This window comes from Trichogramma pretiosum, unplaced genomic scaffold (assembly GCF_000599845.2).
Source record: "Trichogramma pretiosum strain Unisexual culture from Peru unplaced genomic scaffold, Tpre_2.0 scaffold3, whole genome shotgun sequence".
In the NCBI taxonomy this organism is placed as follows: Eukaryota; Metazoa; Arthropoda; class Insecta; order Hymenoptera; family Trichogrammatidae; genus Trichogramma; species Trichogramma pretiosum.
Window position 1 is genome coordinate 4,746,124 of NW_019641698.1, and position 17,249 is coordinate 4,763,372.

The following is a 17,249-nucleotide window of genomic DNA, read 5'->3' on the forward strand; positions in this document are numbered from 1 at the left end:
GCAGAGCCTCGAACTGCTGCTGGCTGAAAGCCTCGATCTTCTTGCCCTCCGCCTCGATGCGCTTGGCCAGATTGTCGAGGTTCGCTTGGCTGACGAGGTTGTCTACCTCCTTGGCGGCGTTGGCGAACGTATCGCGGGCATTCTGACCGAACTGATTGACCGAGTTCTCGACCAGTTTGGCTGCGTCTTTCACAGCGTCGGCTTGGGATACCACCCAGTTGGCTGAATCGCTGTAAGTGTCCTGAGCCTGTTTATTGATGGAATTGAAGGAGTCCTGAGCCTGTTTGTTGATGGAATTGAAGGATTCCTCTGCCTGTTTACCGATGGAATTGATGGATTCTTCGGCTTTTTTGGCTTCATTTTTGGCGTAGTCAGCTGCGTCCTGAGCTTGTTTACCGACGAGATTCACCGTTTCCTCGGCTTTTTTCACTGTTTCTTGTACACCTGCTTGGACCACGTGCACTTGCTTGTTGAACCAGCTGGTGGCGTCGCCCCATAAGCCTGCGTTAGCGACCTGAACAGAGTAAGGATCGTTAGAATCGTTTGGTAAACTTTGAAAATTACGATTAGGAAAAATGATGAAAAATTAATCTACTAACGAGAGCCGTCGAAACGACTAAGAATAACACACTGTAAACCCTCATGATTTTCGCGACGTTATTGTTCGGGTCGATTTACACGGTTACTCGACGATCGATCGACTGATGCCTATCTTCCGTCAAACCTTTGCTTTTTATACTCTTTTTTTTTAATACTCTTATTTGGATTTGATATAAACATAATTAATTAAATGTATTAAGATTAATTGGCGCATTATCGATCGATTTAGCACGGTCGCTTGAATTCGGGCGTTGACAATGGCATAATAGAAGCGTACCCCCGTGAAAAAGTAAACAACGTCATTGATAGCCATTCAAGCTGGAGCCAATTAATTTTCGATCGGCTCATACTATATGATTTTGTGTGTACTACTCAAGCCAAAAATATATGGGTGAACGCGCGCATCAGTGTGTCACCGACTGTTTCGCGCCTAATATTCGTGAAAAAAACTCAACACACGCGTGGTCCGAAATTTTTCGTCACGTGCTCGTGCGAATTAGAGAACTCTGCGTGATATATAAAGCGGGTCATAAGCGCGCGTTCGCATATATGGTAAGCAAAACACCTGTGCGTTGCCCAAATAAGCTGAGCGCGAATATATTATAAGTTAAACTTTTTCAGCTCGCGATAATCCGCCACCGCCGCCGTCGCGCATCCATCATATTTCACGGGCCAACGCCTCGCGATTCCATGCGCCAATTGTCGCGCATTATAACATTAGCGCGTTCGAGCAACGCATTACGTTATACGTGTACGAATCAATCGCGGGCATTGGCGAATCGTGCGATCTCTTGCACTAGTATAGCGCAGCACACGGGGCGAGAAAGTCGTATGTGTATATACGCGCAGCTGCCGTCATACAGTGCTGCTATATATCTATATACGTGTTATGCATTTTCTCGTGTGCTCGCCGCTGAGCACTCGATGATAAACCTTTCATGTATCGGAGCATTATGCACTACTATATAGGCGGCGGTTCGGTTGGCGTGCATTACACACACACACACACATATATATCGTAGGTATATTATACACACACTCGCGCATTGTTGCGTAAAATAATAACAGGTTCAAACGCATACATACACAAACAGACAGCGGAGCAGTGCGTGGTAGTGGTATTATGTCCGTGTCTATGTGAAAAGCGTGTAAAAAAGCAATTTTCCAAAGAAGCCGAGTTATATTATCAAGAGTACATCTCTCTCGAACATACATATACGTTTGGTAAAAGTTGCGCACTCCAACGGTGCACTGCAGTGGGCTCTGCTGCGATGAGGAGTACATGCAATTCGTTATTCGGAATCTAGATTATTCTTTTTTAACTTTTGCCTCGGTGGAAGCTTCGCTATAGTACGGTCGCGGTCGCTCGTTGTACTCTTCGATCTTTCTTTGCATCTCGACTATGAGCACTCGAGAAGAATCTCAATGATTTTCCTGAATTTATCGATAGAACGTCGAATACGCGTCGTTTCTCATGATATCTTACAGTCTGCAGAAATCGCAACGACGAGAAGAAAAAATTCAAGCTCGGCGTAATCCATATCGCGAAGGAAATTTCTTAAGCTCGCTGTTGCTTTATACATGTAGCTCGTACACATCGTAGCGTGAAAAATTTCGATGATCTCATTATAATGAAATGGTTGTAAAAGGATTGCGCTGATGCAGAGATCAACCGACTAATCTGACGTATTATTTATGCATTATACCGACGCGTCACTCGAGTACTCTGCATGTCTTGTAATATGACACAGTGCATCGCAGGATAACATTTTAAAATCTAGGCGTCGACTCCACGCGGGGTACTCTACTGTATACTGTACGCGCGAATTACGAAATCAATTTGACAATTTTGCTCGAGCTCGAGCCGAGGTGGTGCGTGTCATAAGCCGTTTTAATTAAAATCTTATGGGCTTATAAAGTGCGCCATCACATACACAGCAAGCGCGCGCGGGATCTCTGTCCTTTCTAAAACTTAACGCTCGCTTATTATGCTTAGTAACTCATTTTATGTAGATCGCGTTACACTGTCTCGATGCGTGTATCGCATCGAGATCGTGACGCGTGTGCGTGTGTGTGTCTGTATATAATAGTGAAACGCCGTCGCGTCCGAGACAGGCAGAGAGAACGCCCAATGAAATTTTTCCTTTGTGTATAAGTAATGAAATGCAAGCAAACCGTTTGTAATAATAATAGCTTGTTATTGGCTTCGGATAAGTATCTCGATAAAATGTCGAGAGTTAAAATATATAATCGGTTAAAAAATAATAACTATGCATATTTTTCACCTTGCGAGTATAAGCTGTCCCGTAAAAATAAAATTAATGTCACATGTATATTGCAGTTTTATATTATATTATACGGCACATTTTTGGTCTGGCATCGCTCGTACACACACAAAAACCTTCGAGCCTATGTAATGCGCGCGTAAGGTAATTTCTCGCGTATAAACATAGCAGGGAGAGAGTATTTTAATCCTGTTGCGTGGACTCCGAGTCCTTGAGAGAAAAATCGCAAGTTGGTTTAACTCGGGGGGATAGGCAGTGCTGCTGCTGTTGCTGGCCTTGCTCGAGATCTTTTATCGAGAAATGCTCGTACACAACGCGTGTTTATTGATACAATATCATTCATTTTCGTGTAATTATAATGAATACAATAAAATTCATTGCGAGAATTGTCCGTTATTGCTCGCGATAAATCAAATATTTGAAAAAAATAACATTTTTCACGCGGCAATTATCGAACGCACCCTCCGCCTCTATGTATTACCGAAAACTCCTTTACATAACGTCGCGAACAGCGAAAATGATTTGAATAAACTGCCTCGATCCTGCCCAGCGATTACGCGTGTGTTTCTTTTATGTAAGGTTCGTTAATGCGTTCCCGATCGACTTTTTGTTCCGCGAATTCGGTTTTAGTATTGTGTAAAAAAAAGAAAAGAAAAAGAAAAGCACACTCGTGCGTGTAAAAATCGGTAAAGCGCGCGCGATTGCGCGCACGCGACCCGCGCACAGACCGGAATTTAATATAATGTCTATTAATTGACGCCATATCGGAAAAATGACTCGCGCGGCGAGCATGCAAAATATGTAGGTACTGCGTGCAGTCCGAGCCTGGGAATTATACACCGCGCGCGTGTCTCTATTTTTCCATAATGCATTATCCATTCTGCTCGAGTCCATAAAATTAAAATAAAGTTCGGAAAATTTATACAGCGAACACGGCGCGGTACAGTTCACGCGAGAACGCGAAAAGGTAATTTTTGGAATGCAGCCTTGCTAATAGAGGCTAAATTCTTGGGCCGCGTATATGGCCTTTTTCATTATGTGGAATTTGGTCGAGTTATTTTTTAATGCACTCGTTTTACAAAGAGACCAGTGACTAATTTAGCGCAGCCAGTGCATTTCGCGTCCAAATTTAATTTTTCATATCCTTTCCTGGGGTTCGCGGAGTGGCGTACGGCATGCGCGTACCATTGCGCAGCCTCGTAATATATCCAATACGCGTGTAAGCATTCTTATCGCGAAAACTAGTTTTTGCATGATTAACAGCGGGGGAAACGATCATTTGTATATACAGCTGCGCTCGCGAGCTCTGATATATAGTTTATATATAATAGAGAACGTAAAAGGTCAAAAACCGACCTCGACTCTCAAGAAAACTAGTCTTATTACGTACGCTACGGCATATAATCCAGCTGCGTGCGTACAATATATATATCTATACGCGCGTGTCTGCGCGATAGTCCACACGACGAAAGTTTGCGTCATACTCTCTCGCCTAGTCTCTCTGCCTTGTGCTGCAGCCCGCGCGAGATAAATGCATAACGATCTCGACGTAGTACGCGCGTGTGGGTCTCGCCCACTCGCGCTGCGGAAAATTCAAATCTTTCGGTCGTTTCACGAGGCCATGAGTAATAATAATAAAAGGACACAAAAAAAAGTCAAACGCGGAAAATCGGCTTCTTATGTATTGATATATATATATAGAGATCGGCAGTAGGCATTGCATTCCATACGGATCAGGAAATAGCCCCGCAGAACTATACGCGCGCGCAACGAATAACGACAATTAACGCTCGGAGCGCCGAAAGGCAAAGTTTTCCTTTTTTTTTCTTCCTATGCTCTCCATCTCTTTCTGCAGCAGCAGCAGCAGCAGCCACTAAACAGAGATAGCGATCTGCGCCGCTCGAGTATAGGTGCACCTATATCCAATTTGCAGATCGTAAAAATCTATTTTCTACACCTGCGCCTTGTAATCGAGGCGTGTGCGCGGCAGCGTCTGCAGCGCGCGGAGAGCTATGTTACACATGAAATAATGGCCTGCTGTACACGCATGTGTACACGTCTTACGCCGCTACACGATACATACATATATGTAGCTCGCTACGAGCTCGTGTCTTGCACCCATCATAGCACTCGCGAGCTCAGAGCTCCTTAGCACATGTAATTTCCAGGTAGCGATCGGTGCGCAGCACTCGGCAACTGCACAATAGAAGTACCTGCTACACACAAATATTCCGCGAGCCAGGCTAGAGCACAGCTCGGCAGAAATCGGCGCCAGAGCCGCGCCGAGGGAGGAGAACGGCTGCGGCGGCTGGCGCGTGGCCTCTATAGCAGCAGCAGCAGCAACATGGGCCGGCGGCGCAAGCAAGGCCCAATGGGTGGGCCCCGTTTTCCTCGCTCGGCGCGCTATATAGCAACCGCGCCGCTCCCGATGGGGACCTATATAAGTCGTACTGCGAGCGGCGCGAGGCGATCTTTATATAGTCGGAGTGTGCACAATCGCCACCGGCTCTACTGCTACTCCAAGTGTACTACACCATAAGAATCCAGCGATTCCATAGCATTTATACATTGTTATATACAGGAGTGTATTATTATCATAAACAAGAGAAACCTTCGACGCGGACGACCAGCAGGCGGGAAAATGCGTTTATTAGTGAGTTCACGCTTTTACCCATTAAATTTTGGCGATCGAGGTACGCGATCGGCAACGTCGTGCGCGCGTTTATGACTGAGGGTGTTGTTGTTGTTGTTTGGTTGTTTTTGTTGTTCCGGGCACCGCATAAACGTACATTACAATAATCGCGCGATACCATCCGAAGAAAAGAAACATAAACCCGTGCACATAGATGCAGCGCATAATGCAACCCAAGCGGTGAAATCGTTTTTCGTGAGATGCGCCTTTGTTTCGCGCGGTGAACCTTTTAACGGAGCACATACACACATATTGTATATAGACTGTGTGTACACGATACCACTGCCTTATTAGACAAGAGCAGCTGCAGAGAATATATATAAAGTTTCTTGGAACGAAAGTTCGAATCGTCTGCATTATTACACAAAAGGATTCGTCGCAGTCATACTTGCAGCAGTAACAGTAGCAGATCTAGCAGCAGAGGCAGATCGGTAACAGGGACAACGGTCACAAGGCATCGACGCAGCGGTGCAGCTGCTTCACCGACAGAATTTTTCATCCTTGTGATCTATCGTCGTTGATTGTACTCTCTTGGCCGCGCGAGTGTGAAAGTGTCGCGGATCAATCGTGTAAACCGCTGTTTTTTTTTCTGTCTCTCCGCGAAGTGCGCGTCCATCGAACCATCGAGATGTCTCCTCCTCCGATTCGCACCCGCTCAAAAACGACAGCGTCTCGGGAAATCGGCAGCACTTCCGTTGCGATGATAATGGTCCGATCTTGGCTTGTGGCGCATGCAATATATTTAATAATTGACGCGATCGTGACTGTAATTTGTCTCCCACCCAACCAGCACCTGTTATATTGGATATATAATGCGTCGAGAATGATCATATTTTTTTCTTGTAGTTTCGTCATTATAATTCGCCGCGCAGCTTTCTTTTCGCGCGAAATAATATAATGAACGCCTGCCGATCTCTACCGCGAGTGTCACCGAATTGTTGAATCGATCGCGCGCGCACCACCACCAACATAACCATAACGAGTGTTATACGCTTAAAAAAGTACAGGGAAAAATTTTGTAAACACCGATCCGCCAAGACTAGTTGCTAGTCTAGAAAAATCTAATTGAAATACCAGCTTATTCGTTTCGCGCAGTCGTACAAAAAATTTACGTCTCAAGTGCACGCACACGCCCGGCAAAGAAAACGAAAGAAAAACAAGAGTCAACGAAAGCCACCACGCCTTAGTTATTTTTCCTTTTCGTCCGAGTTATGCGGTCGAAATGTCGAATAATTTTTACGAATACCTTTTAAGGCCGCGCGCGCGGCAACAGTACGTGTTACCAGGTGGAAATACCTACGCGCGACCGAGCGCCCCGGTATATTATATCTTAGCCCACGATCGCGCACAGTGGCTGGTGTGTCTCCATCGAGTATTATAAATGCCGATATATACAAATACACTTGCATATGTAAAGATACTGGACTCTGCACGCGTGCCTAGCTACCTATACGCGCGCAATCCACAAGCCGCAAATCGCGCAATACATATAGATAGTCGTCGCACACGATTGAATGAATGTAACACAGCTCACGCACGCAGCTATTAGGGATTCTTGTAATAGCTCTTGTTTCGCTCGATCGACTTTCAGCGATCGAAAAAATCGGGCAGCCATAAGTCCTTCGCGGTCTCGACTCTCGGGGGGCGACGACGATGATACACGTCGATTACGAAATCGCGTAGTCACACCGGCGCGCAGTAGTATCGTAATATTATGTATATACAACAACGATGGTTCATTTCTTGGTCATGCATTCATTATTTTTTGTCATCGATTGCAGGCGATAACGACGTGCCTCTGCTTCGGAGCGGCTCTCGGCCAGTTCCATCATCCTTCGACGACTCCCGTGCCCATTCTCAAGCAGATAAATAGGTAAGCATATACATTTGGTGCGCTATAATATACACCTCGATTCGGCTCAATTATAAGCGGCCCGAGTCCCATTGTGCTCGTTGCGCATAACGCTTATAATGCATCTGCACACGTATAGCAGCAGCGGTATATACGCCTCCTCAGCTTTCGGGGATATATTATATGCATAATGGCGATTACGTGAGTGAGTGCGGTCAGAATGTTTAACTCTCTAATGCTCGCTCGTCGATATATGTATATAAATATACAGCTCTTCTCGTTTGCTCTTATTTTGTTTTTGTTTTGCCGGCCGATCGTAAAAAATGTTCGCCAATGCGTATAATTGCTTTCACGCTCGGTACAAGCTGATAAATGGATCTATAATACCTTTTGTTCGTTCTTGCTTGCTTGCCTTGTTGTTTCTCCTATTATGCATCGTGCCGCGCGGTTCGTGGGCGCGCGCGAGCATTACACGGGAAAACCAAGTGATAACGATTATACAAAGCTTTTTTTCTCTCTCTTTTTTTTTCGTTACCCGATCAGCAGCCCCCTCGAGGCTCGCGCTCAGCAGCCGTGGTACGTCGTTTTTTTTTTCGTTCATTTCTTCATCGTTTCATCGATTACGCGGTCGCGCCATTAAGCTACCTCCTTCTTCCCTTTTTTTTTTATCGATTTTTTTTGCTGTCGTGTTTTACCTTTAGCGACAAATTATCGTTGCGCACGCCGCACTGCAGTAGCTTGGCCCGTGTGTGCGATCGCGAGGTTAAATTCGTTATCGAGCCTTTCATCTTTTTTCCTATATGCATAAACGTACTATATATCGTATAAAGTTGTGGCTGCGGAACATGCCATCGCTCTAGGACACAATTTCAAGTACCTACCTGTACGTAGATGTATTTACACATAGCGAGTAAGGTTGCGCACGCCGCGGCAGGCGTTACATCAGGACCGCCCGGGCTATATGTAATTGTGATTTACAGCGTCCAAATTCCGGCTTATTTAAGCAACGGACTGTGCTCCGTAGCGCAAGTAGCTTTTCGGTCCGTACACACACAAGTACGCACGCATGCTGCACGTCGCGTAAGGGGATAGAGTAATAATAACAGAGCTCGGGCGCGAGATCGGCGAATAATCGTTTGAGCTATCTCTCTATATAAACCTCTTGCGCACACGCCTTACAGTAGTAGTAGATATAGTTAAACAGGCAAATGACAAAGATTTTTTTTCCCCTGTCTCTGACCGAAACAAGCTAGATACCACTGCAGCAGCATGCGTATAAGCTGCGTACACACATATACTTCCGCTATATTATAACAGCTATATTCCACGCATGTTTATATACGTACGCACGTAATAGCTGCCACTATACATGTATGCGGGCCGCGCGAGAATGAGAACGGTATATAATGCAATTTTCGCGAAACGATATATATCTTTTCTAGCCTGGAACACAGACTATAGTACACCGAAGTAGCACCCGAGTGACAAAAGTCGCGGCAGCTACGATATCTCTCTGCAGCTCTATAAATGCGCTGTTATATATACTCGAGCAATATTTACGGACTATTGAATTCTCTCGCGTGGCGATCCGAGCCTCTGCAGAGAGAGAGAGAGAGAGAGAGACGCATTGAAAGTCAATGCTGCTGTTGATCAACTGCTCCCATGGAGCTCTGATACATTACATGCGTGCGGATAATCGAGGCTGCAATTCTTATCGTTAAAAATGTCTTTCGATCGTTGGTTCTCTCGTTGCTTTTACTACTTATAAGCCTGCCTGCATTATTATATATATATATAAACTTCTCGGAACAATCGTCTTTTCCAAGTGTGACCGGTTACAGAGACAGACGTGGCACGGCGAATCACACGAACTCGAAAGTTCTCTGCCGCTCCAACAACAACGTTAAATCGTGATATTGGCCTTTTTGTACTTATGCACTCTTATCCGCAGATGTCAATATTTATTTTCAACTCTAGTTGTTTCCCCTTTTTATTTCAACTTCGACCAAGCGACTCGCGATCCAGTCGAGGTTAAGCCGCGGCTATAAAGAATGTCTACTATATGTGTGTGCGCTGGACGAGATATTACCGTATCCGATCGCAGCAGAGACACACATAGTTTTCGGGCAACGATCAAAGTTTCCCCCTGTGTGTCGGTTTTTTCTTTTTTCTCGTTCTCTCGTGCCGTATAACGTGTTGCACAACTATCATGCGCGCAGCTCGAGCGACGATGTATATCTCAAGTTTCACGTCCTGCATATAAGTTTGATCGCGGTGCTGCACATATTATACCGCGGGCAAAGATCACGACGAAAGACTTTGCGGTATTGTAGAAGTAACGCAAACGTATAACGATAGGTTCGTTATCCGTCGCACGCGAGCCGCATTAATTATAATTTTCGTAAACGAGCGATACGGTTGACGCAGTCATTATTTCTAATTATTACATACATTAAATGCGATCGTCATAACTTATAGGCACAACGAGGACGGCAGCTACAGCTACGGCTTCGAGGCGGCCGACGGCAGCTACAAGATCGAGTCCAAGTACCCGAGCGGCGAGGTCTACGGCAAGTACGGTTTCATCGACGACACGGGCAGTCTGCGCGAGATCGAGTACGGCGCGACCAAGCAGGGCTTCCAGCCGCAGGGCACGGGCATCAACGTGCCGCCACCGCCCGTGGTGGCGGACAACCACCTCGACAAGGACGATCCCGAGGACGACGGCCAGTACCGAGAGGACCCCAACGTCTATCACACCGATCCGCGCTACACCAACGGCGAGCGTTACGACCCCGTGCCCAATCACAAGTACCCGACCATACAGAATCACCAGCTGCACAGACACCAGCCCGGCCCGTCCCCGGCTCCTCACGTCTACAGCCCGATTCCAAGGTATACCGTCGTACGAGATTGACATTGTTGAGGTCGCGTAGCTTCGTGGCGCTGCTGCAGCCGCCCCCCTTACGTAGTCTACGAGATATCCTTGCGCTGCTGCATCGGTGGCGGCGGAGCTTCTTCTTCGACTTCTAACGCCGTATAGACGTGACATAATGCCGAAGTTACGTTGTCGAGTCGTACATTTCTATTCAGGACCGAGAATGACGAAATAGTTTCGCGAGCAGAGTCTAACTGTGCGAGTTGAAAAAATAAAAATAAATCAATAGCTGCTAATTTGCCCGTAGTATTTTTAAAATAATTTCAAATGAGTCATTTAATTTCATTCATAATTTGACTGTGTTTCCAAATAGCAACGGGTTACAGACCGTTTCAAGCGTTATTATATGGCGCACGAGCCAAAAGTGCGAAAAGTTTTTCAATGATTTTCGTGTCGAGTCTAACACCAGACTGTCGGTAAACTATAAAAGTTAATTTGAATGATTAGAAAATACGAGCTGCCTTCGCTTCTCTTTACGTCTAACATGGGAATGTACATACATTTCGTTTTGGACAGTGTAAATTACTTGAAAAAAAAAAAGAAAAAACAAAGTTAATCAGCGTATAATATACACACACAGCACACACATATCTGGGAAGTTCGATTGAAAAAATGTAGCGCGCTAAATGGAAATTTAACCGTACTTTCGCGGGCCGGCCCGGGATTACATGACGTTAATGATTAGACATAAAAGGCTTCGGAACTTCCTGTTGTAAGTTGCGTTTCCAATATATACTAGCGAGCCGCAGTTGATAAAAATACAAAACGTATAATGTACACACATGCGCTGCACACAGCAAAGCTGTAATCTGTAACAACGTTGTCTGTTGCCGGTGTATATAAGCTGCTAGTGGAAAATCGAGTGATATCTAATAGCATTACGATATAGATTCATTACGTAATAAAGAGGCAAATTATGTCGATTAAAAATGTACTGGATTGAGGCAAAAGTTGCGTAATATAATTAAGCTCTCTTCATTGTTTCGCGTGGCGCCATATAACCTGTCTCTCTCGCTTCTCTCTGGTCCTGCGGAGAGAAAATATCGATGAAATAAAAAACGTATATATATCGCACGTACAAGGAGGGATCTTATCCCCCGTTCGCGCCTGCATTTAACGTGCGAACGTCTATAATACCGAGGCACCGCGCACTCTCGATTCTCGCTTTTCCTCGCACGGAATACACACACACAGTCACTTATAAATACGACTCAGTACAGTCAAAGGCGAAAATAAATCATAAATAATGCAAAGCCAGGCCATTACTCTCTTTCTTGCGCGCGTATAAGTGTGCAGTCGATGGTGGTGGTGGTGCGCGCACATAGTAGTGAAATCTGCCGCGAACTTTGGCAAGCGTATGCAGTATTTATGCCATATACAAACGAGAGAGGTAGCTATATGTATACGAGCGAGTACGTGTTATATGCACAAATGTCAAATGCGACGGCGGCGCTTACACCTCCGCATCTCGCGCGAGTGCGCGGGAATTCACGATTGAGCGCGAGAAATCGTATTTATATACAGGTACTTCAGACTTGACGACTACCATACGACGGGGTTCACGTGTGTCGTGCCCCGCGCGCAACTATACGACTATTCGCATCGTATATTATACGAGACAGAGGTGAATTTGTATTTCGTTAAAGACGTTCCCTTTAGCCTCGCGCTTTGCTTATACCTATAGCAGCACCATATATTCATGCAGCAGCGCACGTTTCAACATGATATAAGTAGCAGCAGATGCTGAAACGTCTGCAATAGTATACACGTCATTATCGATGACGAGAAAATATTCAATAACATGAACATTTTTATTTATGCTCTCGTTTTCCGCAGCAAAATCGCCCACGCTTACCGCCAGCCGATTCCAGTAGCACCGGTTCCAGCCCCGGCGCCGGCGCCCCATCACTACTCGCAGCCCGAGTACCAGCCCCAGTACAAGACTCACTATCAGCATCAGTATCCGTCGCCAGCGACCTACTATCAGCCTCAGTATGCTCCGGTACCCCACAGCTACAATCATCATCCGTCCAGTCTCGGCTCTTACAGACAGTACAAACGATAAGCTTTGAGTGATCGCGACGACGCCGATTCATTATTTTTTTACTTTTTTATTATTATTATTGCTGTCTTTTTTCTTGTTATAAGTTTTTGCATTCAACCGATGCGAAGTATCCATTACTCGTTGTAAATAGACCTCTTATTTTTCTTCTCACTTATTTAAACGATCGCACATAAGTCATTTATATACAAGCGTTTTAGTTCCCTAGTGCGTTTAGTAATCAAATAAACTGTAACGAGATCGTGTGTGACGAGCGATGAATTTTGCTCGCGACTCTGTCATTCGTTTGTAATACGATCGTGTATTTATCGCAAAAAAATTCGATAAACTGTATTCTTCAATATATGCCCAATATATTGTCACGGAAAAAAAATGTAAAGGTATAATGGAAATTATAATTTTTACATAAAGTCTTTTAACATAGTAATTTGAAAATTTGACGTATTCATTGTGGTTTTGATAAGCTTATACATTTATCATAACTCGTTTTACTTCCTTGTCTCGAAATACCTGTTAACTTTTAGATGTTATATTTTATACTTTTTTTCCGCCAAGTCGTCAATTATTGTGTAGATTCGCAAAGCGAAGGAAAGCTGCGTAAAACTGGATTATGGCAGTACAGATCGGTGGCAATCGTCATCGAGATAACTCGCGTTGTAAAGCTCCTAAATACGACACTCGTCGTAGTTCACAGGCGCATATTATACGGTACAGAGAAGTGTGCTGGGAGGTGCACCGTTGCAGCAGGGAGCGCATCTTCTAATCGCTCTGAACGATTCACCTCTATAAGCCGTTCGGTATATATGTACACACGTACCTATATAGCGCAGCAAGTCGTTAGGGACGAGAAACTACTTTTCAGCTCGGAGCTCTCCGCAATACGTGCAAAGTTCACCTGTGGCTTAATACAGTGAGAAATCTTTCTTTTCGAGGCAAACACACGATGCCACTGCTGCTGCTGCACTTCTTAAGCTATATACGTTTACGTGCAAATGTTATAAGTTTGTTTGCTGGTCCATAAGTCAGAATGTCTCGAGAGAAGGAGAGAGAGAGAGAGAGAGAGAGAGACGATCACGAAATGAGATCCCAATAAGAGTGAACTCTTGACTGCACACTTGCAGCGCTGCGCTGCACTGCACTGCTGCTGCTCTTTTTTTCCACATCTATTATGTAGTAATGGAAAGCTCTTTATACCTACATAGCAAATGTAACCCGCATGGAAAACGTGCCAGCTCCAAAGACGACCGTGATGATTACGTACACTTTACATGTTTATAAACGAGGCGAGGAAAATTCAGAAGATGAGCGCGAATTCTGCACACAACTCGTGGTCTATCGCGATGCATAAGCGATACATTCATTCGTCTGGAACGTTGAGCATTCGTCAAACTCGAGCTGGAAATTTTCACTTGAACAATCGATATATTATTTATACAATTGTATAAGCGGGTGTAAAATACATAGCCGCGGGTGTTCGTTAATTCTCAAAAAGCAGTGCAAACGATTGCAAATGGAAATTATTTTCTAAATCGCCGAGTGGCATATTTTCACACATTCCCAAGCTGTTACAGTTTAATGCGCAGACAAAAGTGCAGCACGAGAAAATGCGGCTTATATCGACTGTCGACACACATCTCGAGCTGCGATCGGATAAACGCGTACCTGCCTACGTATGTATACGGTGCCTTTTGGGTAAGAAACAAACGAATCGCAGCAGCAGCGCCTATGTATATAGCGCGGAGAGAAAACGACCTTGCCGAGAACGCGGGGCTGCACTTTATGTTGTACATAGCAGCAGCAGCAGCAGCAGCTTTGGAGCTGCCTTCGCGAAAGACATCCTGCTTCTTTGCACTTACACACGTTATAAATATATTATATTATATTATAAGCTCGCAACAAAGAGGTTCGCTGTATACGAGCTAATGTATGCGAATACCAACACTGAATAATAATCGCACCAAGCGAGTGTGCATTTCTGTCTGTCTGTCTCTCTTGCTGCGCGCTTGACCGCTCCCTGGAATTTGAGTTTTGCACCCGTTGCCCACGTGAAAAGCCACGTGGAAAGTTGAGCATTTTAATGCTTGACGTACACCTATAAGACACGCGTATATTCCCGGCTTGCGAAGAAAGAGTTGCGCACTTGCGACTTTTTTTTCGTATTTCAAGCGCGCACTATATGATCGATAGGTTGAGCAACTTGAGGATTATGCATGCCCGTGCGCGCGTGGCGCGGCGTAATGTCTCGCGGCCGCGGCGATATCGATGTGTACCTCATACGAATGGTAGTACGTATACGGCGCGCGGCGCTTTGGATGAAAAAATTACAGGTTGACGTAGGTATATGGATGAAAATATAGCGTACGTCCAGGAAGTATGACACATCGATGGAATCGTACCCGTGCACGAAATATGGGGAGTTATTTCGCTCGTGGCTCTGTTTTCTTTTCTTTCTTTCTTTTTTTTTTTTTAATACGGCAACAATGATCCTATATTCTTTTGTTTTCTCACGATGATGAAACGATTAAACGATTTTATTCTTTGCGTATGTAAACACACATTAGGCGTATTCAATAACAATATGAATAAAGAGCCGAGACTAGACTACTCCGTACGAAATGAAAAAAAAACCAGGTAGAAAAAAAACTTGCGAAATAGATCAAGTGTATTACGACATCGGCGCGCCGAATGAAATCACCGAATATCGAAGGCAAAAGTTCCTCCCATACATAAACTCATACTTTCCTTGGCTGTAACACTGCGGCGCGCATGAAACTCGAATAAGAGCGCGTATTAATGCAAAAATAATGTCTGCATAATGCACACGTGTGTAATGAGTATTACCGAGTATCGAGCCGCGAGCCTTCGATATTATTAAGTGTGTGCGCGCACGAGAGAAATTTGAAAAGGAGCCGCCGCCACGGCACGCCACCGATTGACGATTTTTCACCGATGCTAGAGGCGCGTATACACTTTCGCACGAATCCTCCAGATCGCTCGTTTTAATCAGCCTTCATACGTGTAATAAAGCGATTTACATCTAATTGCTAATGAATACGAGCTTAAATGAACTAATGTTGCTTTATCGGCCTAACTGATTTTCATGAAAGTCGCGCAACCCGAATTATATCTCCGTATGCGCACGCAGTATTGCTCCTACCCGCACTGTGCCTATGAGAAATTATAAGAGTGTGTATGCTTAAATTGAACATTAGTCTAATAAATATCAGTTGTGTGGTGTACGGCCTGCTGAAACAGCTGATTTTAAGCACAGATTATAATGATTTATTTGAGTGAATATTAAACGTAGAAAGTGGAAAAAGCTCTTCCTAAAATAGAAAAATTTGTGTTAAAGTGATCGTTTGATTTTTTTTGCGAACGCGGGGTAATTCATCTACTTCGAGTACTTTTTGCATAATATAGTAATGTTTCATCTTATTTCAAGCGTAGTGTTGTTAACACAATAAGGGAATAATCTAATACTGCTATTCTAATGCTGCAGATGGTTCTGAAAGCAATAAGAATGAAAATCACAAATTATGTTACCACCGAATAGGCACACCAATCATTGACGATGTGACAGTTGTAAAATTTCTTGATCGACTTCTATAGAGAGTGTAAGCAGTCTATATAAAAAGTTTTGGTAAAAATCAATGTCACAGTATATAATAATTTTTTTATTTTCAGAGGAGAAGTTACAGACTGCGGGAAGTGGTTAATAGTAACTATTCAGAAAAAATGTCGAGAAAATCGGGTATTTTTTACCTAAATTAAGGGAAAAGAAATAAATGAGAAATTACCCTTAATTGAAGTAGTGGGGAAATGGGGTTCTGATTACGAGTACATAGCTAATTCGGGTTCTAAAACTGTATTCAGAACTAAAAATTTCAAAGATAACCAATCGAAATGGAAAGCTTTGTTACCGAAACATGCTCATAATGTCTTGGATTGGGCAACTGTTGTCGATGGCAACAAACTTTTCACATGTCACATTGAGGACGTCAAGGTCAGTTACTTATTAAATTTTTATATTTGAATCATTGAATAATTCTCATAATAATAATTTTATTACAGAATGTATTAAGTATTCATAGCTTAGAAAATGGAACGTTACTTAAAAAGTTACTTTTAGGTGTAAGAACAATATCTGTGTTTTCCGAGTGTAAATGAGGAAACTTGGAAAAAAAATTAATGGAGCTACGAAAGGCAATAAAGAGATTGAATTTTTCAACAGTTTATTTATTACGTCCGATTTGTCAGCGACGCATTGCACAGCAATTGTTTTTTGAAGCAGCGTCCAGCCAGCCTATGCGCTAGCCTTTACAATTACAATCCTTTAAAATTTAGGTTTACATCATTTTTGAAACATCGTTTCACGCTCAGCGCCTAATAAATTTAGTAAAACTTATGCTATTTTAATTAATTTTTAACAATACCGTACGCCGAAGCTGTTCCAACTTCCACTACTCGAATTTCACCGTCTTTTCCGAACAACACGCGATTTATAACTCCTTTTTTACAAAAATTTCTCGCGATATTCTCGTCCACTAAGAGCACGACATCGTTTACTTTTAGTTTGGGAGTTTTCGTTTGCGAGTTTGCAACTATGGTAAGTATTCGTACAACCATTGTGACCAGAATTCATCGGCATAAGCTACGCAAGCTTCCATTGCTCTCTAACATTAATCGCGCTTTCTTTATATCTTGGCAATGCCAATTGTCCGGAAGATGAACCGAACATAAAATGATTCGGCGTGAGACATTCACGATCACATGAATTCGACGACAAATGAGTAAGCGGGCGAGAGTTGACGGCATGCTCT

The 17,249-nt window shown here is 43.9% G+C and overlaps 1 protein-coding gene across 1 annotated transcript; it reads left to right on the forward strand.

The window, feature by feature from the left end:
* Nucleotides 1-5,502: 5,502 nt before the first annotated feature.
* On the forward strand, nucleotides 5,503-16,596 carry LOC106650773. Its single transcript, XM_014368975.1, has 6 exons — nucleotides 5,503-5,538; nucleotides 7,359-7,450; nucleotides 9,908-10,324; nucleotides 12,204-12,419; nucleotides 16,303-16,432; nucleotides 16,501-16,596. Exons 1-6 carry the CDS (start codon nucleotides 5,527-5,529, stop codon nucleotides 16,594-16,596), a joined length of 963 nt encoding a protein of 320 aa, XP_014224461.1. The 5' UTR covers nucleotides 5,503-5,526.
* Nucleotides 16,597-17,249: the final 653 nt, after the last annotated feature.